Below are 27,486 nucleotides of genomic sequence, written 5' to 3'. Positions count from 1 at the left end.
TTCTCGAAAGGGTCACTAGGCTGCAGGAGAGAGTCCCTGTCCTGACGCCAGAGCCGCAGGTACCTGGGGACAGAGAAGACGCCACCGAAGGACCAGAGCCTCAGTGGCTCCTGACCTGGAGGGTGTGGATGAGGACCGTCAAGCAGGCCCTGTTCAGATGGGCTCTGCGGGTGCTCAGCCACCCGCGGGGCTGTCCCTTGCTGTGTTTCTAGAAAAGCGGGAGCCTGCTGGGGAAGAGCAGGCAGAGACGCCCGGTTCTTTTGGGGCCCCACCTGGAGGGACCCTCCCAGCATGTCTGGGCCTGAGCACCCCGCCTCCCCGTTCCAGAGGGGTCACTGCCCTCGCTTGGGAAAACTGTTAAGATGCGAGGCTGGTGACCAGCAATTCGGAAGAGGCAGGAGGGGCTTCAGGAGCAGGGGTCTGCCCTCTGGGAGGCACCAGACACTGCGGGGGGGTGGGGGAGCACCAGGGGCTCCCGCCTGTCACCTCAGCCACGGCGCTCTGCCAAGAAGAGAGAGGACGCGTCACAGATTGACTTGTTTATTCAGCTCAATCCCGGGCAACTGCTGGAAAACCCACGCACAGGCCAGGCCCAGCGTCGTGCACAATCAATCAGCGCGAGACAGGTGACAGGTGACCGCAGCCAGGAGCCCTGAAGCACTCCGACTCAACGCGGTTTGAGCCCCACCAGACTTTCCTAGAAGACGCTAGAATCCACTCTGCCCTCGCAGTTTCTAAAATAGAAACACTTGAGTGTTCTGGCCAGGTACTAAATGGAGACCGTGCTCCACTTTGGGAAGGGCCTCAGCGCACCCGCGGGCGCTCCGCTCGGGAGCACCGAGAAGGCTCCGCTCGGAGGAAACTAGGCCAGGCCCTCGCTGGCTCCGGGACACCTCACGCCCTCCCCTGTCCCCCGGCGTCTGCAGCTCCCAACTGCAGCTGACCCTCCCCTCTCCCCCAAAGCTCTGGGGCTACCCTGAGACTCCACACCGACCGCTGGTCCCCAGACCCATGGTCCTCTCTGTCCCGCAGAAACTCCGCTTGCCCCACGCCTCGGGGAGCTGGGAGAACACTCCAGACAAAGGAACAAGAGCGAGGTTCTAAGTAGCGTTAAGAACACAGGATGCGGCATCTTCGCTACCCATGTGGCATCATCCCGTCCCATGTGGCATCTACCCAGTGTCCCACCCGAGGTGGTGAGGCCAGCAGCTCTGTCCGCGGAGCAGGCATTAACCACCGGCCTCCCAGCTGGCTCTGGGGGTGCTTTCCAGTCTGGCAAGCCAGGCACGTCTGGCGCACTTGGGGCAGGGGCCCCTGATGGCCCGGGGAAGTGAGGCCAGCACGGCCCCTCTCCGAAGGCTCAGGCTAAAGGATGCGGCTGCTGCCCACTCCCCACTGCGGGGAGGAGCCTGCCTGCGCCGTCCCTGCCGGGACACAGAGCAGCCGTCTTACAGCGACGCTGACACAAGCAAATACACACGAAGCCAGACAAGCCTTTTCAACAAGGCTGCGGCACAGAATAGACATGCACTAGACAGCGAGCAAGCACGGGCAGAGGTCTGCGGAACAGCCGGGCCGCGACGTCCGGACTCCCATAACCTCCCGACTTACCACGGCGACTCCCGGCACGGCTCGCAGACAGCCCCGTGGCATTTTGGTTATGTGTTAAGGTTTATGTCCTCAATGGTACGTCACGCTCCCTGCAGCCACAGCCAGGCCAGCCGGGATTTCTCGGCATGGGCCACCCAGACCCCCCAGAGACGCCCTCAGAGCACGACGTCCCCCGATGTCGGAAACAAGGAAGGCTCCCTGTCGGGCTGCTGCGGGCCGATGCGGTAAGCGGGGGTTTGGAAAGCAGCTCAGGGTGCCGTATGCTCGCCCCTACATGTGCGGCCGTGGAAATGGGTGAGCTGGGCCCTACGTGTGGCCGAGAGGCCTGGCGTTTGGCCAGGTCAGGCCAACGGGCCTTGTCTAGAGAGGAAGCCCCCAGACCACATCCTCCCTCCTCCTGGGGGAGATAGGAAGCATTTTCCGCTCTCTGGCAAGGGCCTTTGGCAGCTGTAGCCTGGAGGGGCCGCTGACGTGGGCTCAGAAGCCAGTTTGTAGTTGGAGGCCTCTGGACTGTGAGCCCTTTCCCCAACCTGGCGACTCTGCTGGGTCAATACGCCCAGGGCTCCAGGCTGGCTAGGCAGAGAGAACTTGAGCCCAGTGTGCCCCAGAGCACCTAGTTAAAGGTCTCTGTAGGTGGGCATCTCTCAGGGGATGCCCAAAGACGCACCTCCTGGCCCGGCCAGGCCTCCGTCCTTGGAAGTCTTCCCGGGGGCGAGACCAGTCCGATGCCCGGCTGAGCGCCCACCGCGCCCGCTGAGCGGACCTGGGACCCCAGCTCCTGCCCTCCCCTGTCAGCCCGGCCACCGAATCCCCCCAGGGCAGGGGAGGGAAGCACCAGGCCAAGCTGTGGGCCTGCGCCCCATCTCCTCACAGCAGGGTGGCCCGTGAGACCCACACCCCAGGTGGCGCGGCGCGGTCCCTTCTCTGAAACCCTCAGCCCTCCCCCCCCCCGAGCGCCGAGCCTGCCCATGACGCTCGTCTCCTGCCGCAGGGCATCCCCAGGCCCCAGGCCTCGGGCGGTTGTGCTCTCAGCTGTTAGCAGCAGAGTCCCTCTTCCTTCTCCAGGTCGCCATTTTCTGCGGGAGGCCCAGCCGGCCAGGCTTCCCGGTGCAAGGACGGGGGTAAGACTTTGGTCTGGATCCGCGCGGCAGTGGGCAGTGTCGGGGCGGCCTGGCCGGCAGCTCCACGCCCGCGCCGGCCCGGGCCTGGGCCGGGGGTGGGGCAGGGGCGCGGCTCACACCGCCTGCAGGCTGCGCTCGTGCCCGTCCAGCTGCACCTTGAGCTTGTGCAGCTCTTCGATCTCGCGGTTGTGCCGCTCGGTTTTGTGGCGCACCAGGGAGCGGTAGAAGTGGAGGGTGAAGACCACGAAGATGAGGCCCACGGGCACCATGATGATGGTGGACACGAGGGCGGCCTGCCAGCCCGTGTGGCCGCCGGGGCCGGGCGGGGGGCCGGGCTGGCGGCGCGCGTCCACGGGCAGGAACTTGATCCAGCAGAGCAGCACGACCTCGGCCAGGAAGAGCAGGATGCCCAGGACGGTGGAGAAGCCCCAGGCCAGCTCGATGTAGGGGTGCATGCGCTCGTGCGGGGACTCGCTGATGGAGTTCAGGTTGTGGATGTTGCTCACGGCCTCCACGTTGGGCAGGATGCACGTGCTGATGAGCAGGGCGAACAGGTGCACGGCCACGAGCACCGTGGTGCAGGCGCTGAAGGCGATGAGCAGCGGCCGCGGGTACTGGTACTGCGTCTCCAGCTGCACCTCCACCATGGCCACCTGCGAGGCAGGGGGGGGGGAGCGGGGAGGGGGGCGCTGGGCTGGGGCCGCGCAGGGCAGGGGGCGCCCGCCTCGCCCTGCGCACGCTTCAGCTTCTGTTTTCTCGGGTGCTAAAGGACCTCCCACCGAGGAAGGAGCTCGAAGGCACAGGGTGGGGAACGGCGGGGCTCACCCCTCCTGGCACCAAATGCAGGGGGTTCTCCGGGTACCGGGCTTTGAGCCAGGACAGAGGCCACGCTCCTCGGGAACCCATGGCTTGGCTTAGCCGCCAAACAACGCTGTTTTCAAACAATAAAAAACTGGGATGCCTGGCTCAGTCGGTTGAGCGTCTGCCTCCGGTCAGGTCATGATGCCAGGGTCCTGGGATCGAGTCCCGTGTAGGGCTCCCTGCTCAGCGGGGAGCCTGCTTCCTCCCTCTCCCACTCCCCCTGCTTGTGCTCTCTCTCTCTGTCAAATAAAAAAATAAAATCTATAATATACCTGTAAAAAAACGCACTTTCAAAGGGTAACAAGAGAAAGGTGGTGCTGGGGGCTCCTGGCCGGCCCAGACTGAGCTACAAACCTGGACAGCCTCACGTGGACATCGGGGTGCATCAGGCAGTGGAGACAGACGTCCTAGGGAGAAGCCCGCATCTCCAAGGCCAGGAATGGTGACCGGAATGAGGGCGAAGGTGACAGGGGCGGTGGGAAGGGGGCTGGGCTGGGCAAAGAGCTGAGTCATCACCCACAGTCAAAGGGAGACAAGGCCAACAGGTAAGGCCTGAAAGGGATAAATCCAGAAACCGCAGTCTGGAGAAAGCTGTTCTGAAAGGAGGGGCCTGCAGTCACCACGGCGGTGGAGGCAGCTTAGAGCCTCAGGCGCTCCTTCGTCTGTAAACTGCCAGCATGTATGAACTTTGATAAAATAAAAACCGTTTTTGTTATCTTTTTTGAACCAAAAAAATTTTTAAGCTCACGCCCCTGAGATCAAGGGTAACCCACTCAACGGACGGACAGCCAGGCAGCCCCCAAATGAGTTTTAAACAAAAGAAAAAAGGGGGACCTGGGTGGTGCGGTTGGCTGAGCGTCTGACTCTTGGTTTTAGCTCAGGTGGTGATGTCAGGGTCGTGAGGTCGAGCCCCACATCCGGGCTCCACACTCAAGGGAGTCGGCTGGAGATTCTCCCTCTCTGTCTGCTCCCGCACCCCCAACTCATGTGCGTATGTGCATATGTGCCCACTCTCTCTCAGGAAGGAAGGAGGGAAGGAAGGAAAATCCTCAGAGGGAACCAGAAGCCCCAGCCTACTTCTGTGGCAGTGGATGCCTATAGCTAGCAGGGCAGGACCTGCTCAGCCCAAGGCCTACAGGGCATTCAGACCTCAGACTAGGACACGGGCTCCTGCTTTGCTTCCCCCAGGGCAGAACCCAGTCCACGGAGAATGGCTCCCTCTGTGGCCCGGCACTGTGGACTTCCCCCAGGGAACAGTTTAGTCCAGGCCTGGCAAGGACTCTAGGGCTCACCAAGGGCCTTCTCCCGGGTACCCAGAGGTAAGAAACCAGACCAGTCAAGAAAAGGGGAGGGAAGGCAGAACCAAGCTGGAGGAAGGCTGTGTTTACTTCCGAGATCTAAGCCATCCGTTTTAAAAATTTTACAAGAAAGATTTCACAACTTTCAGCAACTACCGCCTCCTAGAGTGAGTGACTCATCGTCTCAGCAGAGATGGAACATTTGGTAGGTAAAAAGAAGATAAGGCAGGGAGCGCCTGGGTGGCTCAGTGGGTTAAGCCGCTGCCTTCGGCTCAGGTCATGATCTCAGGGTCCTGGGATTGAGTCCCACGTCGGGCTCTCTGCTCAGCAGGGAGCCTGCTTCCCTTCCTCTCTCTCTGCCTGCCTCTCTGCCTACTTGTGATCTCTCTCTGTCAAATAAATAAATAAAATCTTTAAAAAAAAAAAAAAAAAAAAAAAAAAAAAGAAGATAAGGCAGTCCTAGTGGACCACAGCTGAACAGAAACTCAGAAGTGGTCACTGCTCCATACAGACAGTTGCCACACCACACGAGTTGAGGGACGGTCTTTTCTCAGTGCCCCCTGTGGCCTGGGCAGGCTCCTGCTACCACAAAGGACATGGCTCAACAAGAGGAGGTTGTAAACCACAGAGGGCGCCGAGGTAAGAGTAAAAGGCCTACAGTAAGAAACCAGTTTTGCTCAGCCTTCAGGAGAGAAAGGGCCAAAAGGTCATTTTTCAATGTGTTTATGCAAAGATTTTATGAGGGGGCCTCGGATCACTGGTTCTGTGTGTTTGCAGAAGGATAAACCTGAAGAAAACAGGCTCACCGCGGGCAGAAGTGCTTCGCCGTTAGAACAGCTTTGCACTTCTAATTAGGGGATATAGAACACGAAGGGAGAGACCACCTAGCAAACTGCCCCTTCACTTGTGCTCGGCCCTGCCCCTCGTGGGCCACCGTGTCTGCGGCTGACACGCTCTCTGCCCCTCTGTGTGTGTGTGTCTGCCTTCTCCCGCGCTCAGCCACTCTCCGAATCCTGACCTGGTCTACACTAGTCCATTGGGGCGGCAGCTGCTGTCCCCACCGCTGGTCTTTGCACCCCGCTGTTTCTACTGCCTTCCACTTCCCCGTTAACGGCTGACTCTCTGGTGTGTATTAGGCTGTGGCAGCCACCCTGAGAGGAACCTTCTAGAAGGGAGGGTGAGGGCACGGTACAGCTCCTGAAATGTAGCCCAGACTGCGTTAAGGGAGCACGTGCAGGCAGAGGAGACGCTCTGTAAATGCTGAAGAAAGGAATTATTGCTGGCAAGGGTGACCGCCATCGCCAAGCTAGGGATGGACAGCGGCACCCTGTGGGTGCATCCGGGCCCTCCCATGCCTGTCTCCCTGTGGTCACTATTTTCATTCTAAGACAATTTCCTACCCTGCGGGCTGCCACTCAGTCTCATACTCGTCCTCCAGAATCCACTCTTTATATTATAACCTAACAGGGCCAATTTCCTGATTTCATTTATTTAAGATTTTATATTTATTTTGAAAGAGAGAGGGAAAGCTCACATCTGAGAGTGGGGAAGGGTCAGAGGGAGGAAGCAGAAGTCCCCGCTGAGCAGGGAGCCCGATGCGGGGCTCGATCCCGAGACTCTGGGATCGTGACCTGAGCCGAAGGCAGACACGTCACCGACTGAGCCACTCACGCGCCCCGCTCCACCTCATTTTCCAATCTTAAATGAGTGGTTCTGGAGGCTTCTGTGGGTGAGCCCTTTTGTGGGCTGGGAAAACAGCGGAGCTTCTCTAAGTCTGCAGATCCAAGTGTCCGGAAGGCCAGGGTTTAAGAAGACACTGAAGACAGGAAAGGACTTCTGAGACCCGGGCCCCCCACACGAAGGAAACCCGACATCCATGATTCTCCCCACAGTTTGTTTTCCACAGGCCCAAAAATAATCCTAAGAGCGGGCCAGACGAGTGTAACGCAACCCTATAATTCTGTGGTGGAGAAAACAAGCTCTCATGTTCATAGTGTTGTTTATACTTCTCACACGTGTCCCTTCAAAGGAAGCTTGAGAAAGCATTCTGTCTTTTGCTCGTTATGGAAACCACGGGAAGAAAATCACTCTAAACCAAGGTTGTGCCCCGCGCGAGTGTACCCTTCTGAAGTTATGTTAAGAATAAGTAAATCAATACCATGCAACACCGAAATGAAGCCTTCGCTTTAAACTACAGGTCTAAACCCAAACTTCTAGCCTCTAGCTTGGTGGCCTCCGCCACGCCCTGGCCACACAGGTTTTCCCAGGGTGGCCTGTACCAGCGAGAGAGCAGGCCCCGGCCACAGACCCGGTCACAGTGGCTCATTCTGACGGCTTATTTTCTGTACCACCGACCTGACAACAAACGCTCTGGGCTTTGGAAAAATAACAATTGTTTTTTACATTAAAGAAAAAAAATTGGGGCACCTGGCGGCTCAATCAGTTAAGCATCTGCCTTCGGCTCAGGTCATGATCCTGAGGTCCTGGGATCGAGCCCCATGTTGGGGGGGGGGGGTCCCTGCTCAGTGGGGAGCCTGCTTCTCACGCTCCCTCTGAAGCTCCCCCTGCTTGTGCGTGCACACTCTCTCTCAAATAAATAAACAAAATCTTTTTAAAAAAAATTTTAAATGAAGAAAAACATTATTCCCACCAGATAGGACCTCTAAGCATACAACAGAGAAAGAGGGGCGGTCCCTCCTGTGCTCATACTCTGAACCCTGGCGTAGGGCACGCGGTTCTGCCCGAGAGCGACTCTTGTCCTGGGGAATGACTCAGAAGGAAAGCTGCAGCCTGAGAGCCTGGAGGCAGGCCAGGGACTCTGCTTCATCACCAGGAGGCCACATGTGGGACGGCGGGGGAGGTGATCTGTGTCCCGAGCCCGGCTAACCCAAGCGAACCCCGATCGATCCCAATCCCGCTCCTTCAGACTTCCCCTCTCGGCTGGGGCGGACGTGGGCACTTTCCTCCCTGGGCACTGAAGCTGTTTCAGTCGAGCTCCACTTCCCTGCCAGGTAACTGCTCTGTGGGAATGTCAGAAGGGGGCTTTCTCGGGGCGCCTGGGTGGCTCAGTGGGTTAAGGCCTCTGCCTTCGGCTCGGGTCATGATCCCAGGGTCCTGGGATCGAGCCCCGCATCGGGCTCTCTGCTCAGCAGGCAGCCTGCTTCCTCCTCTCTCTGCCTGCCTCTCTGCCTACTGTGATCTGTCAAATAAATAAATAAAATCTTAAAAAAAAAAGAAAGAAAAACAGAAGGCAGTTTTCTGTGGCCTCCAGGGCTTGGGGACTCCTTGGGGAGACTTCCTAAGGGTCCGTCCTGACAGCCAATAGGGCCCAGAGAGAGCTCTTTGCTCCCTGGAGCGCTGCAGGAGTCTGACAGCAGAAGCCCACCCTGCAGGCCGCGGGTGCCGCCACGGGTCTGCACTCACCATGGCAAAGCCCGAGAGGAGGGCAGAGGTCCGGCTGGAGGCCTTCAGCTTGGCTCTGCTCAGGTACAGCTTTCTCCAGGACAGGGCCTGCACGGAGTGGTGGTTGGACGTGACCAGCTCCAGGTAGCTGCGGCGGACCCAGTCTCGGTAATCCATGCCCTTGTGGCCGGGTTCAGAGCAGGCGGGAGTGGAGGGGTCCACAGGCACGTTGAGCTCGGCGCTCATGGTGGGAGCCAGGCTGGGGGCAGGAGAGAGACACTCTCAGGCATCCCAGAGGGTCCCCGAGACCTGGAAAAGCCAGAAGCTGGGCAAGTTAACCTTCTCTGGGACCTGCTGTACACACCCTTCACAAGGGGCAGTGTTGCGTGTGGGGCCCATCTGCGGGGGAGGAAGGTCAGGAGGGCATTTCTAGGACACCCCCCGCCCTGAGCCACCCACATCGCATCCATCGTGCCTCCACAAAGCTAATGACCCAGGCTTCCACCCCCGCGTCAGAAATGCTCCAAGCAAGTGTGGCTTGTGGTTGAACAAGCACAGAAGGAATCCTCCAAATTGTTCCTCTCTTCGGGGAATAGGGAGCTACGGCCTGTACACCGATCCTAGGACCCGGTCACTAGGCCGGGATTGGCTCCTACGGTGTGATACTGGACATGACCTCTGCACGTTCGGACCCCAAGCATCTTCCAGGGGGGACATCTCTACCCCAACAGGGCTCAGAAACAAAATATCAGACCCGAAGACTCAAAACCGCTTTTCAACGCCCAGGCGCCAACCATGAAATACCCATTTCCACGCCGGGGCTCATTTCTCAAATCCAACTTGAATTTTGATCGGCGCAGTTCACCCCCCGGAAATACTCGGGGTTTGGGGACTAAAGGAAAGCCACATCCGGGCTCTGATGGAAACGGTGAGCAAAAGGAAAACTGAGCCGACCACAGGAGCGGGTTCCACAAAGCGGCGGAGGCCGGCGGCACCGCGGTCATCCCAGGCAGGTATCTGGTTTGACAATAACATGGCGCGAAGCTCGGAAGGACCAATCTGCTAAGATTTGTGAATTTAAACCCAAATCTCCAGTAATCCAAATAGGGGATTGACCGTCTCCTATGGCCCAAGGGGCCGGCCCACACGGCAGCACGCCGGGCTCGGCTCTAATTAATCTGTAGGGCGGACTTCAAGGGCACAGGCACCTCGCAGCTTGCCTGGCATCAGATATTACTTGTACGTCCAGGGCCTCACAGTCCCCACCGAAAGCCTACTTAAAGCTACTATGAACAGATCAGTGTTTCCAGGTCCCAGGGAGCATGGCCGGGGTTGGGGGTCGGACGGAGAGTACAGGCTGTTTACCAAGGTCCGTGGCTGTGGGAAGGGGCCAAGTTGGATCTATCCATGTCAATCTCTAAAAGGGTTCTGTGGGAAGGTCCGGGAGGTGGGCAAGAGCTCTCTCTTTTGGGGCGCCTTCCTCCTTTTCTTTTTCCTTCTCCCACACATCACAGAAGTGAGTGGACGGGTGAAAGTCACAGGCTTCGCCCCCTCAGAGGGTCCGTCTTCTGCACTCCGTCCAGTAGATGCTTACTGGGCTCTGAGGTCAGGCTGCAGTTGGTACTCAGGCCTCAGAGATGGAAGTGGGGAGGGTCCCCTCGGCTGCTCCCAGTGGGGGAGCAGCTTCGGGGGTTGATTATCACCCAGTGAGCTAAAGGTTGATTTAGTGGCGAGGGGGTGAGGGTCAAGGAGCAGAGGAGGGGCTGGCTGCCTTGGCCTCAGGGAGACGGTCCCTGCTGGGGAGCAAGAACAGACGTAGTAAAGGCAGCCCTGGCAAACAGGGACCCTCCCTCAAAGATGAGATGCTGCCCGCACGGGAGGGTTCTGAGAGGCAAGGGGCCGTGGCAGGGAGGCCAGCTGGCTGCACAAGGGGTCCAGGAAATGCAGGGGGAAGGCTGGACTCAAGATGGACAGTGGAGGCAGAGGGCTTTGGGGGCTGTGAGGGCCGACGGTGGCCTCTGGGTAGTGGCCAGCCAGTCGCAGCCCCGCACAGGTCCTCAGAGTGGCATGGAGTCGAAGGAAGGACGCGCCGTGTGTCTGCTTGGAGTCTGGGTCTCCGGGCAGGCCTGCGGGTCCCGGGGATAGGAAGGCCACTTCCTGCTGAGGGAGCAGCCCGGACCGGATTCACATCCATCCAAACCGTCCCAGCCCCAGTGTCCTACCTTGCGCCAGGCCTCCTCTCCCTACCCTACCCCTGGGAGAGGTAGATAGAGTCTGGTCCTCACTCTCCCGGACGGGGTATGGGGCAAGACGGACCGGACATTTCGGTCAGGTGGCAGAGGCTCCAAAAGGTGCTCTCCTGGCTGAACTTTGCAGGGGATTTTTGTTTTTTCATATATACGGGTTAGAGAAAAAAGCTCTTGTAGAATAACGGTGACTCTCTGAAGATGAGCTATTCTCCTTGGCAGGCCTGTCTGAATCTCTTCCAGGGGGTAGGTTTGGGGTTTGCCTGTCTTAACTTCCTTTAAACATCTGGGGCATGAGCAATGGCGAGTCTGTTTCTGACTCCCGTCTTTGTCACACCCACGGGGGAGAGGGGGCGCAGAGTCCCCACAGGGGTCTCCCAGAGGCGTCCACCTGCATCTGAGTCCCTTCCCCTAGGGAAGCCTCAGTAGCCGCAAGACACACACTCCGCCCCTGTCCCCGACCTCTGAGCCTTCTCAGCGCCGCACCCCGCCAGGATCCCATGGGGTTGGGGCCACCTGGCCACCCTCCAACGCCCGCAGCCACCCCATCCCGAGCCTGCCCAGGAGAAAGCCCATCCCCGCCGCACCCCCCCCCCCCAGTCTCCCGGTGCAATCCCGTTCCGTCCCCCAGCAGGGCGGGGTACCCCCCCCCACCCCGCCAACCCCCCACGGCGAGCACTCACCGAGCTGCTCTGCCGGCCCGCCCGGCTCCACTCCGGCTCGGGCTTGCGGCGGGCGGCGTGGCCGCGTTGCCCTGTGGCCCCGTGGCCCGGCCGGGGCGCTGAGCACGGCCCCCTCCCTCCTTCCGCGCGTCCCGCCGGGTCCCCCCTCCCAGCCCCGCCCCCGCCGGCTGCCCCGCCCCCGCGGGCCACCGCAGCCGCTGTCAAGGCAACGGCGCGCCGCCATCACGTGGTTGGCCCATGGGGGCCGCCACGGGCCACGTGACCTGGCAGGCCGGGAGGGGAGGAGGGGGGAAAGGGTGGGGCGGGACTCGCTGCCCCTCGTGGGGGACCCCGGTGGCGCGGACCTGCTGGCGGGGACCACCCGGGCCGGAAGCCGGGGAGCGGAAACTGGCGAAAGGTGCGCATCTCTCCGGTTCCGCGGGCGCGCCGTGGGCCGCAGTGAACACGGGTTGGCTCGGCAGCGGCGGGGGCGGGAAGCCCGGGCATCCCTCGCTCTCACCACCCCCTTCCTTCTCCCCCGGTGGTGCGGGCGGACAATACGGCCGCGCTTTCTCTGGTCCCTGGGTCTGGACAACAGGTGCCCGGCCTGCTCGAGTACTCCGTCCTTGGGTACTCACGCTTTGGCCCAAAGCGAGCACGGAGTCCCCAGGGTGAGTCCCAAAGGATGCCCAGGACGGGCCATGGGCCTTGTGGAGGGCTGGGGAGAGGCCAGGAGGGCACACCCTGCGGGGAGAGGGAACAGGTATCCCATTGTCTGGCCACAGGGCCGCAGGGGTGAGGTGGCTGGAGTGGGGAGGAGGGAAAGTTTCCCGCAGCCACACCCGCTGGCCAGGGTGGACCGTGTGCTGCACACCGCACGCCGGAGCCGGAGCCGGTCAGGTGGTCGCGGGGACTGTAGCCGGCCACCCCACGCCCCCAAGCCACAGGACCAGCCACACTCGCGGGGTCCTCAGCCGCGTGCAGCTCACTTGGCCCCTGATGGGCGTCCACCAGGCCGAGCTGTTCTACGGAGCTGTTCAAACAGGAACATTCTTTTCAGGAAGTGCATACGAATAATTAACTAAGAGACTAACTGACAGGCGAGATAGGTTCCTATCAAGCCCCTGTGCCAGACGGCCCCTCACAGTCCTTCCTGCGTGCCCTACATAGGATTTTCCCATCTGTCACCACCCTACCCGACAGTGACACATTTATCCAAATGAAAGAAAAATTCCACTCATGTCAACCGGTCCGAGTTTTCTGACAGCCGTAGAAAGAGAGGTGAATGGATGTCAGGCCAAATCCATTTCTCTCTCAAGACGTATTTTAGAGGCCATTGCTGAGAGCCAGAACAAGACCTTTTAATTCGGGAAGACACTCAAAAACAGCCTAGCAAAATCCCAGGGTCTGATTACCGACCCTCCGCCCAACACACATGCACACACATTACAGAGGGATTTAAGAAAAGAATCATTTGCATTTTAGGGGGCAGAACCCTCCAAACCCAACAGCTCTTTGTAAAATGATGTGGAAAACAGGAAGAAACACTTTGTAAACTAGAATCATTGCATCACAGATGACCCTTCTTTCCAGGACAGAATCACTGGCTCTAATTTTCACCCTTGGAGTCTGACTTAGAAACGTTCCAGCGAGTGGTGCCTCCAGCCCCAAGCGCGCTCACCCAGCGTGTCCAGACAGAAGCAAGATCTAAGTCATCATCGCCAGTGGTTTTCAGAGCCAGTTTCCCAACCACACACAGAAAATGGCTTTCTCCCCCATAGAAAATTAAGGAAGGTGCCAGCACGGTGCTGAACGGAGAGGAGCAGTTAGAATGCCAAGAATTGGAGCGCCCGTCAAGTACACAACGACACGGAGGAGGGTCAGGGCAAGGCCCATGGGAGCGCCACCCAGCTGCCATGTCCAGGCACAGTCTGGGCTGTGATTTCCTGAGGAGTTTGGCCACGGCAAGTTGCTTCTTCTCCTTGGGCCTCAGCTTGGAAAAGATCCAATTCTCCAAGGCACATCCCAAGGGTCGATCATGTTCTGATTTTCCCACCAATGCACACCCTCTCATTCCAGGAAGACCACGGCCCCTGCTTTCCTTCTCCCTGGGTCTTCTCATCTGGCTGGCTGCTCACCTGCTCGGGACGATGTAGCCAGCCTCCTGATAGTTCTGTCCCCTTGGCCACTGACTCCTGTGGCTAGTCCTTGTCACTGCCCTTTAGATCTTACATTTGCACCTCCCACTTCCTGCACCTTTCTCACCCAGCTGCCAGCCAGTTCCACCTTCCCTCCTAGCCTGTGCTGAGCCCAGCGCCTCCCACCCCCGCCTCCCCTCCCATTCAGCCTGACCCCTTCCGACCTCTCCTACCACTGCCCCTCCCCTGCTTCATGCCACACTTCTCAAGAGAGCAGTCATCACCACTTCTTTCCCGGCCCTCAACAGCCCACTGCCACTGTGAAACTAACTCCAGGACAGATTTCCACCGTGCCTTCCTCCCATCTAGAAACAACCCTCCTTGTTCCGGTGCCCGCACCTTTTTTTTAACCTATGCAGCCTCCCCCTCTGCCGTCTGTCCCCTAGATGTGGGGGTTTCCCCCACTTCCCTCCCAATGGGTCCCACCCACTCCCCTTGTTTCAAGGAGGCTGTTGACTCCAAGTGGTCACCTCCAGCCTGGATCTTCCTCGTCCTGGCAGGGCATGTCCCAGGACACCCCCCCCCCCACACTCACAGCTGAATTCCTTATCTTTCCTCACCTGCTTGCTCTACCTCCTGGGTCCCCAGTCTCAAGGCGTTCCACCAGCCACCCAGCTGGTGACGTTACAGATCTGCTGTCATTCCTGATTCCTCTCACCCCCATCCTGTGAACTCTCCCGTTTCTCCCTGGTCCCACAGGTCCCATGCTAATTCAGGCCCTCGTCACCTCTGTTCTGCATTCCTGCAAGACCTTTCCACCTGTCCCTTTCCCATCTAATCTCCACACTCTGAAGCGGAAGAATTCCCATCTCTCCAGCCCCCCTCCAGCCCTTCAGGTTTCCCTGCGGCCTTGGATCAACTTCAATCCCCCTAACCTAGTGACTCGGGCTGTGACAGGGCATCTGCTACTAATCCGGACTCAGCTTGCTTTCTTAAAACTGCTGTGAGCCACCCAGTTCAGCTCAGCCCTGCCCACATCCCGGAGGCCTGGGTCACATGCCATCCTGTGCTACGGGGCCACCACACTGACCTTTCTCTTGTCTGTGTCTCGTATCAGATCTGGAGCTCCTTCAAGCCAAGGCCTGTGTCTTGCTCACCATCATCCGCAGTGCTGGGCCAAGTACACTTACGGATCTTTGAGATGAAGCTTTTGGTCCTATTCAACATTTGCTATATTCTGTGGAATAAGAAAACTGAAAAGTGCCTCAGGACCTGTGCCATGGTGTTTTCTTCACAGAAATATATTAAAATACGGTAACAGTAGCTCACTTTAGTCAAGCATGCGCCAAAAGGTAGACATAAATGAGCTTGCACAGGGGAGAAGGCGCACCCGGTTCCAGCGCCGCTGCCCAAGGAAACCGAGCCCTCCCCGCCCCCCTTCCAGGCAGCCTGGAGACGGACTGAATTATATTCCTATTTCCGAAAGTCAACAAAAGATCACTCCTCTAACTCAAATGAATAATTGGCTTTTTCCAAAAAGCTCCATGTCGCAAACAGGAAAGGGAACTTGAACTAGTTACAGTCCTCGACCGGTTCCAAGCCAGTTTCTGAAGATACAGGGACACCTGCGGCAGCAGCTGCCGGGGGGCGCGTCTGAAATGCCTGAGCCGCGGACAGTCGGCCTCCCGGACCCGGCCCGGCAGTCTGGAGGTCTGAGGCGGGCTCTGCGGCGGCCTGGGGCATCACATCCGCAGCTCTGGCACAACACGCTGACCGTGCGCTCCTGTTCAGGCTCTTCCTGCCACAGGGGCTGTTGTTCAGGTACAAACAACTTCCCTGCCTAATTTCAGGCCCTGAGACTTGCTCAGTCACCGAACCGGACATCACTGAGTACCTGTGATGTCCAAGGCCCCGTGCTGGCACTAGAGGTAAAGCAAAGCGCAGGACAGGCAGGTCCCCGCTCTGGTGGCGCTCAGAGTTGACCGGGGGATGTGAGGGACGCTGGTGTGGCAGGAGGCTGAACAGCGGACAAGGGATGGGTGCAAGGAGACAGAACAGACTGGGTGGGAGGCCGAGGCCAGTGCATGGGTGAGAAGAGGCAGAGCAGGGGTGAGGGGAGTGGGACACAGACCCAGGCTGAGGCAGAGGCTCCAAAGGGAAGCCGAAGCCACAACTCGGAAGACAGTCGTGAGGGCGGTATTTAAAGCCGTGGCGGGTCAGACTAAGATCTCCTGGGGCCTGAGTGTTGACCATAAAAGGCAGTGCACTAGGTCACCCTAACATTTAGAATTTGAGCAGAGAAGCAAGCCAGGGAAAGGCAGAAGGCAGTGCGGTCAGCGATGCTAAGCGTTTGGGCTTCCTCTACGATACAGATGCCCCCAGGGCTGGATGCGGCAACACTGGAGGCTCCCTGGGATGATGGGAGTGGTGGAAGCAAAGGCAGACTTCTCTGGAAGTTGGGTTGAGAAGGGAGGAGGAGGTACATGAGGTGGTGGTTTACAGGAGAGCCTGGGGCGGCAACCCTGCTCTGGTATTGCTGCTGGGGTGTGGGGGCGTGCACCAGGCAGTGCACATGGGGGCAAGCTGGACAGGATGAAGCGGTGGGGCATGAAGCCTCAGCCTGAACCTCTGCTTTCTCTCTGCTCTAGGAGATGGGTACTCGCTGCGGGGGACAGGGCCGGGAAAGGACACGTGAAAACATGATGGTGGAAGATAAACGCAGTAGGGAAGACCGAAGGATAGTGGGGAGTGCTGGGTCCCTCCCATGCGACTTCTCGGGTCCTACATTCAGAGTGGGACTGAGGAGTCCAGCTCCGATCCCCCCGGTGAGACCAAGTACTGTGCGCACAGGGAATACAGCAGTGACGTCCAGTCCGTGCTCCAGGAAACGCGGCTCTCCGCAAGACCAGGCTGGCTCGTGCACGCTCCCTCACGCTCCAAACACACGCACAGTTGGTTCTCATGATTCCTGGTAGTTATGATGTTCCAGAAAGTCACTGCAAATGCTGGGTGCGGATTAGTGAATACTGAACCACTGCTGCCTGGGGAAACGGGGGTGTTTTTGTGACACACACACCCCTGTCACATCAACCAATCGTCACATAACTGTGTTTTATGTGTGTTTTTGTTTATAAACACTTTCATTGGGGGTGCCTGGCTGACTCCGGCGGGGAAGCATATGACTTTCTTTTTAAGTTATTTTATTTTATGGGGGGGAGGGGCAGAGAGAAAATCTCAAGGAGGCTCTGTGCCAGGGGCTCGGTCCCACGACCCTGAGATCTGACCTCACCCGAAATCCAGAGTGGGAAGCTTAACCGACGGACTGAGCCACCCAGGTGCCCTGAGCATGCAGCTCTTGATCCAGGGCTTGTGAGTGCAACCCCTACGTTGGGTGTAGAGATTACTTTAAAAAAATCTTAAGAAATAAAAATTTTAAGGGGGCACCTGGGTGGCTCAGTGGGTTAAGCCGCTGCCTTTGGCTCAGGTCATGATCTCAGGGTCCTGGGATCGAGTCCCACATCGGGCTCTCTGCTCAGCAGAGAGCCTGCTTCCCTCTCTCTCTCTCTGCCTACCTCTCCATCTACTTGTGATCTTTCTCTGTCAAATAAATTTAAAAAATCTTAATTAAAATGAAAACACTTGCATGAACATGTATTGATTCGCTAATGACGAACTCACAGCCAACGGCACCGTAACTCATGCCTGAACAGAGCTCATCTAAGGCACATCGGCCTTCTTGTTTAGGACACTAGACAGTACTTCGAGGACTGTGCTTTGGGGCCATTTTAAAAGGTAAAATCATTCAGGAAAAGCAAAAAATGCAAAAAAACTGCCATTAAATAGACACGTGTGAGCCAAACAGGAAGGCAGAGCACTGCCTTGTTTGAACTCAGCTGCAAACCCTGCGTGGGGCCACTTGAACTCGTCCCCACTCTGCACGTCTGCCTGTGACTGCAAAAGCACGAGTCCTCATCCTGGCATCACAAGGAAGCGTTCGTGAGTGGGTGAATTCACGAACACAGACATTGTGAACAATAAGGCGCAACTAGATTTAAAACTAGCATATACGTTATTACCCGCGCACACGCACCGGGAGCTACGAAGGAGCGGCCTTCAGCCTACAGCTCTGGCACCAGGAGAGCTGCACCGGCCTCCCTCCCCAGCAGGCCCGGGCCCCACATGGTTCTCCCCAGAGCAGCACAGCACTATGGTGCAGGGGCTGGACGGTGGCATTCTGCTGGGGTTCAAAGGCCAGCTCTGCCACTTACTTGCTGGGTGATCCGTTCAAGCTTCCAGATCTCTCTGTATTTATAAATCTCGTCTGGTAAACCCGTAAGGGACATCTAGCTGAAGGACGCAGTATTCTAATGCAAGTAACTCTGGCTGGCATAGGGCTGTCCCGTGAAGTGCTCAATGGAAACGCAGGACGCGAGGAAGTAAATGAAGCGAATCAGAAATCTTACACGCAAGGCTTTCTGAGACAGCCAAGTCAGGCACACCTTTGTGGATCGAGTCCCCGGTGCCCACCACCTCCCCAAGCCGATCGGCGAGGGCATTACCAAACGATTCTCTCCTCATCAAGGCTTTTCTCGGTGGGGGGGTGGGGGGGTGGGGGGGTTGGGAGTCCCTCCGTATCTCCTACTCCCTTCTCCATGATGACACCTGTTGTTTTTTCTCAAACGATACCCTGAAGGCCGTCAGTTACCTGGTACTGACACCCCCTTAAAAACTGCCAGAAATTACCACACATTTCCTACCTAAACATCCTCTTCCAAAACCCAGGAAAGGTGCAGAACATAACCCTCCAGCGCGACGTCCTGCTGTTCGCTCTGGCATTCGCCCCCCACCCCCATCGCCCCCCACCCCCCATATTAATAAGCTCTGGGCCAGACGCACCAGAGGCGGCATCAGAACTGGATGCCCAGGGGGGCACGTGGGTGGCTCAGAGGGTGAAGAGTCTATGACTCGGGTCACAATCTCGGGCCCTGGGATCAGGCCCCACATTGGCACCTGTGCTCAGCAGGGAGTCTGCTTGTCCCCTCCCTCTGCCATCCGTGTTCTCTAATAAAATCTTCCCAAAAAAGCCCTGGAATACCTAGGTCTTCAGGCTCCAAGCTCTAGCACCGTGGACAGCCTCCAGGGCGAGAGAACACCCAGGCTGCAGGCTGGAGATTCAAAGCAAGACTTGTGACACACATCTTGCGCGGAGATAAGGAAACCAACAGTACCAAGATAGAAGAACAAAAAATAAACACAAAACTAACCAGCCGGTCCCTGGCGGCGAGAGAAACACAGGTTCCAGAACGTACAGCCACGGGGCATGCTAATTTATTAGTGCTGATTTTCCATTTCAGCTCCCTGGGAAAGAAAAATTCCTGTGGCTTGAATTGCTTAAAGGACAGAAGTGCTCACAGATGTCGCCTGCCTGAGGGTGGGGCCAGGAAAATCCATACTGCAAAAATGAAAAAACAAGTGAAATGCTTCTTGGTTTCCCTTCGCTCAAAACCACTATTTCCTTACTTCTCTCACACTCAATAAAAGGCACAAAATGTACTTAGAAACTTGGAACACGAGATAAATAACCCCAAAAGTGAGCAAAGGCTCTAAACCGAATCATCTCTGTCCCTCCTGCTGGCCTGAGGCTGCCCCTGCTCACCTCACACTTTGTTCAACTCCCCCTTTACCACAGACCAAAAATGCAGCTTTTGGCCCATTCACTCCCTCCCTTCGGGTTGGGCTGGGACTCCCCATTCTCTGCTCTGCCCCAGGCCAGCTTAGATTCTCTACCTGCTTGTTTTTCTAGTCTTTAACTGGGTTTCTCAAAAGCTCTCTTCCCACACCAAGTTGCCCTTATACGGCTCGGCCCCTGGCTGAGCCCCCACATTTCCCTTTGCCCGACTTTGGGGCTCCCCAGTTCACACCTGGGGACTGGGGAGTGCTGGGCAGCAGCACGTGTCATGGGGTACAGTCTGCCCCTCAGCTGGAGGAAGTGGGGGTCCTGCACTGTGCAGTGCGGGCTGCCGCAGAGCCAGAGCCATTTCCTTCAACAAGCCTGGGAACAGGCCACCCTGTCACATCGCTTCCCAGCCGTCCCTGCAGCTTTGGAACAACATTAGACAGGTCTGAACAAAACCTGATGTTTCTGTTCTTTACTAAATAAACGTTTCTGTCACAGAAACGAGTCCAAACTCATCACTGTCCCAACAGGAGAAGAGGCACCAGGGGCAGAAGGTGATACGTGTTCCCCATCAGCCGGAACGTGAATGAACTCTGCTCGGCGGTGCCCCAAGGGTCCAGGACACGGTCCTCTCTGTCCCACAGGCACGGAGGCCTGCCAACAGGCGGGGCCGTCAACAGTCAGCATGGCTCCCCGCTTGCTTCTCTCCAGCAAGGCGCTAGGAGGAGAACTGAGCTGAAACAGAGCCTCCTTTCGCCTTGGGTTGTGTGGAGGCTTTTCGGAGGCTCGGCCGCGGAGCGGGCCAGGCTCCAGACAGCCACTACGGCAAACACTGTCATCGCCCCGTGATGAAGCTGGGCTGCTCCTCCTCCTCCTCCTCTGTTCCAGATGCTTCCTCAGAGCTACTGGATGGCTGCTCCTGAGACTGACTGGATCCTGTAATCACACGACATCGGATTAGAGACCAACAGACCCAGAGAACCAAGGGATGCTTTAAAATGGAGGAACACGAAGGAGAAATTATGAACTACAGTTTGCCCTTGAACAGTGCAGAGGTCAGGGGCACCCATCCCCCATGCAGCCAAAAATCCACACATAATTTTTTTTTTTTTTTAAAGCATGCTCTATGCCCAGCATGGCTTGACTCATGATCCTGAGATCAAGACCTGAGCTGAGATCAAGTCAGATGCTTAACCGGCTGAGTACCTTGGTGCCCCGTCATGTGTAACTCCTGTCGCCCCCCCAAACGGAACTACAAACCAGAAGCCTTACCCGTGACATAAACAGACCACTAGCACATTCTGTATGTGACATGTACTCCGTACTGCATTCCTACAGTAAAGCAGGCTTTAAGAAAAGTAAGCCAGATATAAGAAAATGTTAAGAAAATCAGAAAAATACATTCACAGTGCTGTACTGTAAAAAAAAAAAAAATCCACATATATGCGGACCCACACAGTTCACACCCGTGTTGTTCAAGGGTCAGCTGTAGTTGTTCCCACACAGCGTGAGGAGCCAGAGGAGGGGCTCACGTCATCAGTCTCACATGCCACGTCTCCGATGTAAGGGTGGGTCCCAGAACCGGCCTGCCGCCGCTGGCAGCTGGAGCCCATCTTTGTGAGGAAGGTCCGGAAGCATCCGTAACGAGAGCCCAACACCCCATCAACTGGGCCGCACTGCTTTTTATTTTACTTTTTAAAAGATATTTATTTATTTATTCGACAGAGAGAGAGAGAAAGAGGGGAAACATAAGCAGGGGGAGTGGGAGAGGGAGAAGCAGGCCTCCCTGCTTGGGCACGGAGCCCGATGCGGGGCTGGATCCCAGGACTCTGGGATCAGAACCTGAGCTGAAGGCAGACACTTAATGACTCAGCCATCCAGGCACCCCTTATTTTTTTCTAAAGATTTTGTTTAGTGGGGCGCCTGGGTGGCTCAGTGGGTTAAAGCCTCTGCCTTCGGCTCAGGTCATGATCTCAGGGTCCCGGAATGGAGCCCCACGTCAGGCTCTCTGCTCAGCGGGGAGCCTGCTTCCTCCTCTCTCTCTCTGCCTACTTGTGATCTGTCAAATAAATAAATAAAAATCTTAAAAAAAAAGATTTTATTTATTGGGGTGCCTGGGTGGCTCAATGGGGTAAAGCCTCTGCCTTCGGCTCAGGTCATGATCCCGGGGTCCTGAGATCGAGCCCCGCATCAGGCTCTCTGCTCGGCAGTCATCCTGCTTCCTTCCCCCCACAGCCTGCCTCTCTGCCTACTTGTGATCTCTGTCAAATAAATAAATAAAACACAGAGAGAAAGATCACAAGTAGGCAGAAAAGCAGGCGGGGGCGGGGGGAAGCAGGCTCCCTGACGTGGGGCTCAATGTGGGGCTTGATCCCAGGACCCTGGATCATGACCTGAGCCTAAAGCAGAGGTTTTAACCCACTGAGCCACCCAGGCAGCCCCCTCACTGCTCTTTAGAGGTCGCTCCCCCCTCCGACCCATGTGTGTCACTGTCACCATGGCAGGGCCATGTCCCCAGCCACACTTTAACACTTAACATTAGGCGAACAACGCTCCCGCCCAAGTCGCAAGCTCTCACGATGGGACTTAAAAACTATGTAGCAGAGGGATCTGCCCACAACAAATATGCCAGCTTCCCAGCTCTTCCCACAGACCCAGAAACCTCCTCTGTCGACACTCCACGTGCATCTCTGAATTCCAATGTTTGCCCGGCATGACTGTTGGTGCCCACGGCGCAGCTGAGCTGGCCAGAAACCAAGCAGCGAGACAACTTGTTCCCGGCTCCTCCTCCCCCTCCTCCTCCCCTCTCCTTGGGAGCGGGGGCAGTGGGCGAGAGCTGGAACAGGAGAGCCAGAGCCCACAGAGGCAGTCCTGTCCTCCAGCCCCTACAGGCACCGCGGGCTCCCCAGGCCCACCAACAGGCCTTCTCCCTGCAGATAAGCAGGAACTCGCTCTAGGACCCCCTAGAGCCCCCAGGGACCCAGAGTTGTGCTACTGCTGTCATCAAAGGGCTGGCCAGACAGCTACAGGGCGGAAGGCCCGGGGTGCCCCGGGTACAGCGCGGTGTACAGTTCACCCTCAGGCCCCAGGCTGGGCCACGGGAGAGCACTCCTAGCAGAGGCTGGAACCATCTCTCAGACTCGGTTTCACTGCTTTAGGATATTCCTCCTTCTCCGCAACCTCATGCCGAAAGGAATGAGAAGTTTCAAAAGTACAGTGAGCACGTTTTATTCTCTAAGGTTTATTTCTTTATTTGAGGGGCGGGTAGAGAGAGAATTTCAAGCAGACTCTGCACTGAGTGGGGAGCCCAAAGTGGGGCTCAACCCCACAGCCCTGAGATCATGACCAGAACCAAAACCAAGAGTCCGACATTCAACCAACTGATCCAGCCAGGCACTCCAAGCATGTTTTAATAACTAATATTTGTAAAAAAAAACTCTTATGTGGGGGCACCTGAGTGGCTCAGATGGTTAAGCATCTGTCTTCAGCTCAGACCATGATCCAGGTCCTGGGATCGAGCCCCGCATCAGGCTCCCACCTCAGCAGGGCGTCTGCTTCTCCCTCTCCTTCTGCCTCTCCCCCTGCTCGTGCTCTCTCTCAAATGAATAAATAAAATCTTAAAACGTAATGAAACAAAACCCTAAAAAACCTCTTAGGTGCTAGGCACATGCTAAGTCTTTCCATACACCACCCTGTTTCATTCTAATGGGCATCTATGAGATGGGGTCGCCTGGCCGGCTCAGTCCGTGGAGTGCGCGACTCAATCTCAGGTTGGTGAGTTCGAGCCCCACGCTGGGCGTGGAGATTACTTAAAAAGAGAAGTCTAAGAGACAAGCACCACTACTCCAGATCCACTTCACAGATGAGGAATGGAGCTCGCAGAGGTTATGGAACTGGTTACTCAAGGTCTCAAACCCCTAGGAAGCAGGACTCGGACCTGGATGGTCTGGGCCTCCGCCCAACGGTGCCTGCAGAAGTGCACGAGGAAACAGAGGCAAAAGGGAAACCCGGCGGAGATGGGGGTGAGGCGGACACACTGAATGGATGAGCAAAGTGGGGTCCGTGCACACAGCAGAGGATCACTCAGCGTTAAAAAGAAGGGCGTTCTGACTCCTGCCACAACATGGATGAACCTTGAGGACATTCTGTGCAGTGAAACAAGGCCCCACAGAGTCAGGTGCCTATGATTCCAGTGCACAGACACAGAGAGTAACCCGGTGGTTGCTAGGCTGGCGGGGCGGGGGCGGGGGAGTTCATGTCTAAGTAGGTACAGTTTCCATTTCACAGGATGAAGAGTTCTGGGGAAGGATGGTGGTGCCGGCTGCACAACACGGCGAACGCACTTAACGCCACTGAGCTGTCACTTAAAAATGGTTAAGATGGAAAATGTTCCGTGTATTTTTACAATACAAAAAGAAAAAAAAAAAAGAGAACAGGAAAAGAGAAACTGTGCATACCATGGAAAAAAATGCAGTGAAAAACTAGGGATGCATCAAAAACCTGGCTCTGAGCCCCCAGACGCCAGGCCAGTACCCCCAGCTCCCAGAGCGTGGCAGGCACAGGAAAGAATGCTGTTTCTATGGCACGTGGTATGACTGGTCCAAGGCCTCCGGCCTCAGTCTCCACCCCGCAGGCCCAGGGGAATACAGTCCTTGCCACTTGTAGCCCATTCCCTGTACACCAGCGGGGGGCTTGCTCTTGAACTTGGGGCTCCAAGGTGGAAACTGTTGATGATTTTGCTTTGTTGCATAACTTACTTATACTCTGCCTCAAGGTTCTCTAAGAACCACCAACCCCTCCTAACAGTAAACACAACCAATGCGTTATGTGTCGGAAACATGTTGTCGGGGCCTGGAAACATCACCTTCAAGGAGAGGCCTAGGAATCTGGTGCACACTCAAGTCCTTTGGTAATTCGACAAAGTTATTTCACTTGCTCCTTCTTTCAATATAATAAACAAAAAATAAAGTGTTTATTACTACTAGGTTTAATATCTAGGACACAAGAGTGAAAAAGAAGCCGCCCCAAATTAAAACAACAGTGGGACAGCACAACACAGACCAGAATGGCTACAACTGAAGACAGGGGCGCTGCCACGTGCTGGGGAGGACGTGGAGGACAGCAGCCCCCGTCCTGCGCTGGGAGGGCGGGACGGTCCGGCTGCTCTGGAAGCCAGTCTGCCAGTTTCTTACACAGCGAAACACACTCTTATCACAGGAACCAGCCATCACCCTCCCAGGCACACACTCAGCGGACCTGAGAACACCCGCACGACAGACATGACACAGATGTCTGCAGCAGCTTTCTCCCTAAATCACCTGAAACAGGATGCAACCCCAATGTCCTTCGAAAGGTGACTGGAGAAACCAGCCATGAGCTAGCCGTGGGCTGGAAGGCCGTTTCACGATAAAAAGGACGGAGCTACGAGGCCAGGCAAAAGCACGGCTGGATCTTATGCGCATATTTCCAAGTGGAGGAAGCCAGCCAAAAAGGCCGCATGTTCTAGGACTCCAACTACATGGCCTTATGGAAAACGGTGAACAGACGAGCGGCCGCCAGGGACTGCGGTGGGAGGAGGCTGGAGGTGGAGCACGGGATTCTTTTTATTTTTTTTTTTAAGGCAGTGAGACGATTCCCCAGGACACTGTCATAGTGGATACAGGACGCCGTGCATTTGTCAAAACTCACAGAACTTCACAGCACGAAGAATAAACCTAATGTATGCAAATTTGCGAAGTTCTTGAGGATCCCAGGATGGATGCAGAAGGTGACACGTGAATCCAACCCTGTACCCAACGGATGAAACAACTTCTGTGAAGGGGGTGGGAGAAAAGTGCTGCCCTAAGGAATTCTGGCAATAGTGGTGTCTGTATGACCAAGGGCAAAGGAACTGTCCAGAACACTGGACTCTAGCTGAGAAAACGGTTTCGCACAGGGAACAGGTTAACAACTCCGAAGGCACCACCCACAGGCCCTGGAACTGGACAAGTGAGCGGTGGAGGGCAGAGGCCAGGCTCCTCACCGGAGTGGCAGGTTACGGGCAAACAAGCTGGAATGAGGCTGGAGGCTCACGCTGGAAGGCTGGAACGATCCATGTGGTCATGGATCGGAGCTGGAGGCATCAGGATAAGCTCAGGTTTAGTGTAACAGAGAACAATACACACGATTATGTCTAGAAATATCCAGAAATACGTGTAAACACACTGGTTAGTACGTGCGCATGTTTCCTTGTTCTATCAGTTAAACAAACACCCCCACCCAGCGGCAAAGAACATGCCTAACCCCCAGATCTTGGTTTCTAAAACCATTCCCCAAAAAAGTGAACCAAACCTCCTCGGAGAAATGGCTTGTTCTAGGTCTGGGGCAGGAAATATAAAAGGTAAGTCTGGAATAGGTTATAGTGCCAGAAAGTAAGGATGTGCTTTAAAAAGGAAAAAAAAAAGTCCAAATCTCATAAGGAAGGAAGTATGTAAAGGGGCCACAGAAGCCAAAGGAAAGAGGCCCGCATGACCAAAGCCGGAACGCACGAGGCGACAAGAGAAGTAAGGGGTGCTGCATTCGACCTAAAGTATAAAGTCAGCATCCGCAAGGCCGTACTGAAATACACAAGCAGGGGAGACGAGCACAATCTGTGCAGAAGAATTTCAAATCATCCATGTGGTTACTGCACCTTCACAGAGAGGAGGCGCTAACTCCTCAGCTGATGTGCAGTGTGGGCGGCAGGCAGTCACTTCTTTCCAGAAAGTACAGTGTGGGAAAGGGGAGAAGCAGAGTGAATTTACAGTAGACAATCCTGGCAGGCGTTGCCTCTCTGCCAGGCGATCAAGGTCAACGCATCCACAGTGCAAGTCATCTCAGTGGTATACAGTCTTGATAAAATGGGATTAAGAACCGGACTTTATCTGTGTGGCCTTACTCCCCAAAATAAAATAACTCCAGGCTAATCAGGAGGAAAATATCAGACAAAATCCAGTTGAGGGACATTCTACAGGACATCCAACCCTCCGAACTCTCAAAGGCATCAAAAACAAGTCTAAGAAACTGTCAGAGCTAACAGAAGCCTAAGGGTGCGTGGTGCTTAAAGGTAATGTGATGTCCTCGATGGTATTCTGAAGCCAGAAAAAGGCATTAGGTACAAACTAAGGAGATCTGAATAAAGTAGAGACTTCGGCTGATGTATCTATCAATACTGCTCATTAATTGTCATAAAATGGTTAACTTCAGATGTTAATAAAAGGGAAAGCTGGAAATGGAAATCCTTGGGATTATACTATCTCTGGACTTCTCCTGTAAATCTAAAACTATTCTAAAATATTTTTATTAAAAACAAACAAACAAACAAACAAACAAACAAAAGACACTGCCCTACACTCATAGAACTGAATTTTACAGTGAAATTGTGTTTGGAAGAATTTCCTCTACCCTTCAAGGTCCTTCTAGCTGGACTAAGAATCAAACTGACGTGAGACCGTAATGGGAGAAAATCAAATCTAGTTTTTAATGTATGGGGAATGTGAACAGACTCAAAATTCCAAAAACAGGCAACAGGAAGGCTTAAGCGACATCCTGAGCACAGGAGAGGGGTAGGAGTCTGAGGATACAAAGAGGCAGAAGACCATTAGCAGGAAGGTAACAGGAGATGTTTGGAAAACAAAGTGTGCCCTCTTGTGTAGATAATTTCTTAGGTAAAGAAGAATCTCTGTTAAGAGCTCTCTTCCTGGTACAGCAGGCAGTTGAGGGGGAGGTAAAGAGCTTTTCCTGAATCTGCTGGGTTTTGACTGCTTCTAACTCGTGAAAATTAGTAACAGGAAACCTTACCAAACCGGAGTTGAGGGGGGTTGCGCCGTACCCTCACCATCAGCTGCAGACCCAACAAGAAGAGAGGGACTCGATCTTTTCTGTGGATGCTGCTCTACTGTCCCGGCTGGAGAAAGAAATGCCTTCCACGTACGCCCCTGCCCCAAAAGTTTAGCCAATGAGAAGCCACCATACTTTGAATTCCAAGTTCACTCTACTGAACTTTTAGTTTATAACAGCCTTCCCAACTTACCCCTTTTCTCCTCAAAAGCATTTCCTCAGGGCGCCTGGATGGCTCAGTTGATAAAGCCTCTGCCTTCAGCTCAGGTCACGATCCCGCAGACGTGGGATTGAGCCTCACGCGGGGTTCACTGCTCAGCAGGGAGTCTGCTTCTCCCTCTCCCCTCTGCCTGTTCCCTACCCCTGCTCATGCTTGCTCTTTCTCTCTTGCACTCTAATAAATAAATAAATACAATCTTTAAAAAAAAAAAGCACTCCCTCCCCTTTGTTCTCTAGACTTGCCTGCGCTTTGGAAACAGCTAGTTTGTACCCAACTGCAATTCTTTTATTCCTGAATAACGCCCTTTTTACTGGTCAAGTAACTGCAAATTCTTTTTTTTGTTTTTAAAGATTTTATTTATTTATCAGAGAGGGGGGGGGAGAGAGCAAGCAC

At 55.6% G+C, this 27,486-nt stretch overlaps 2 protein-coding genes and 2 long non-coding RNA genes across 14 annotated transcripts in view; 2 read left to right on the top strand and 2 right to left on the bottom strand.

Annotated features, from left to right (window-relative positions):
- Nucleotides 1-526: 526 nt before the first annotated feature.
- Nucleotides 527-18,730, bottom strand: ORAI2 (ORAI calcium release-activated calcium modulator 2; the record flags this gene model as incomplete). Of its 7 annotated transcripts, none has more annotated exons than XM_082713006.1 (3): nt 527-3,385; nt 8,315-8,552; nt 18,604-18,730. In XM_082713006.1, 2 exons carry the CDS (start codon nt 8,537-8,539, stop codon nt 2,846-2,848), a joined length of 765 nt encoding a protein of 254 aa, XP_082569132.1. In that variant the 3' UTR covers nt 527-2,845. The 7 variants fall into 7 exon arrangements, with proteins under 7 accessions (XP_082569132.1, XP_082569131.1, XP_082569129.1 ...); XM_082713005.1 differs by lacking the exon at nt 18,604-18,730 and adding an exon at nt 13,340-13,501; XM_082713003.1 differs by lacking the exon at nt 18,604-18,730 and adding an exon at nt 13,340-13,493 and having other exon boundaries at nt 8,315-8,602.
- On the top strand, nt 11,479-16,963 carry LOC309854182. 3 transcript variants are annotated; one of them, XR_014306120.1, is made up of 4 exons: nt 11,479-11,619; nt 12,800-13,165; nt 14,457-15,160; nt 15,988-16,963. It is a non-coding gene; the product is annotated as an uncharacterized lncRNA (long non-coding RNA). The 3 variants fall into 3 exon arrangements; XR_014306121.1 differs by having other exon boundaries at nt 11,498-11,619; nt 11,800-13,165; XR_014306122.1 differs by lacking the exon at nt 11,479-11,619 and adding an exon at nt 11,762-11,872.
- Nucleotides 18,652-27,486, bottom strand: part of PRKRIP1 (PRKR interacting protein 1) — a 26,483-nt gene continuing 17,648 nt past the window's right edge. For 2 of the 3 annotated variants that reach the window (XM_082713009.1, XM_082713010.1), the window contains one exon: nt 18,652-19,952. In XM_082713009.1, the coding sequence (XP_082569135.1) occupies nt 19,852-19,952 (101 nt within the window). In that variant the 3' untranslated portion in view covers nt 18,652-19,851. The remainder of the gene's footprint in view (nt 19,953-27,486) is intronic. The other variant, XR_014306119.1, reaches the window with a different exon arrangement.
- Nucleotides 19,960-27,304, top strand: LOC309854184. Its single transcript, XR_014306124.1, has 2 exons — nt 19,960-25,395; nt 25,492-27,304. It is a non-coding gene; the product is annotated as an uncharacterized lncRNA (long non-coding RNA).

The sequence above is a fragment of the Mustela nivalis genome (assembly GCF_964662115.1).
Source record: "Mustela nivalis genome assembly, chromosome: 19".
In the NCBI taxonomy this organism is placed as follows: Eukaryota; Metazoa; Chordata; class Mammalia; order Carnivora; family Mustelidae; genus Mustela; species Mustela nivalis.
Note: the sequence above shows the minus strand (reverse complement) of the source record. Positions and strands in the feature narration are given on the sequence as shown.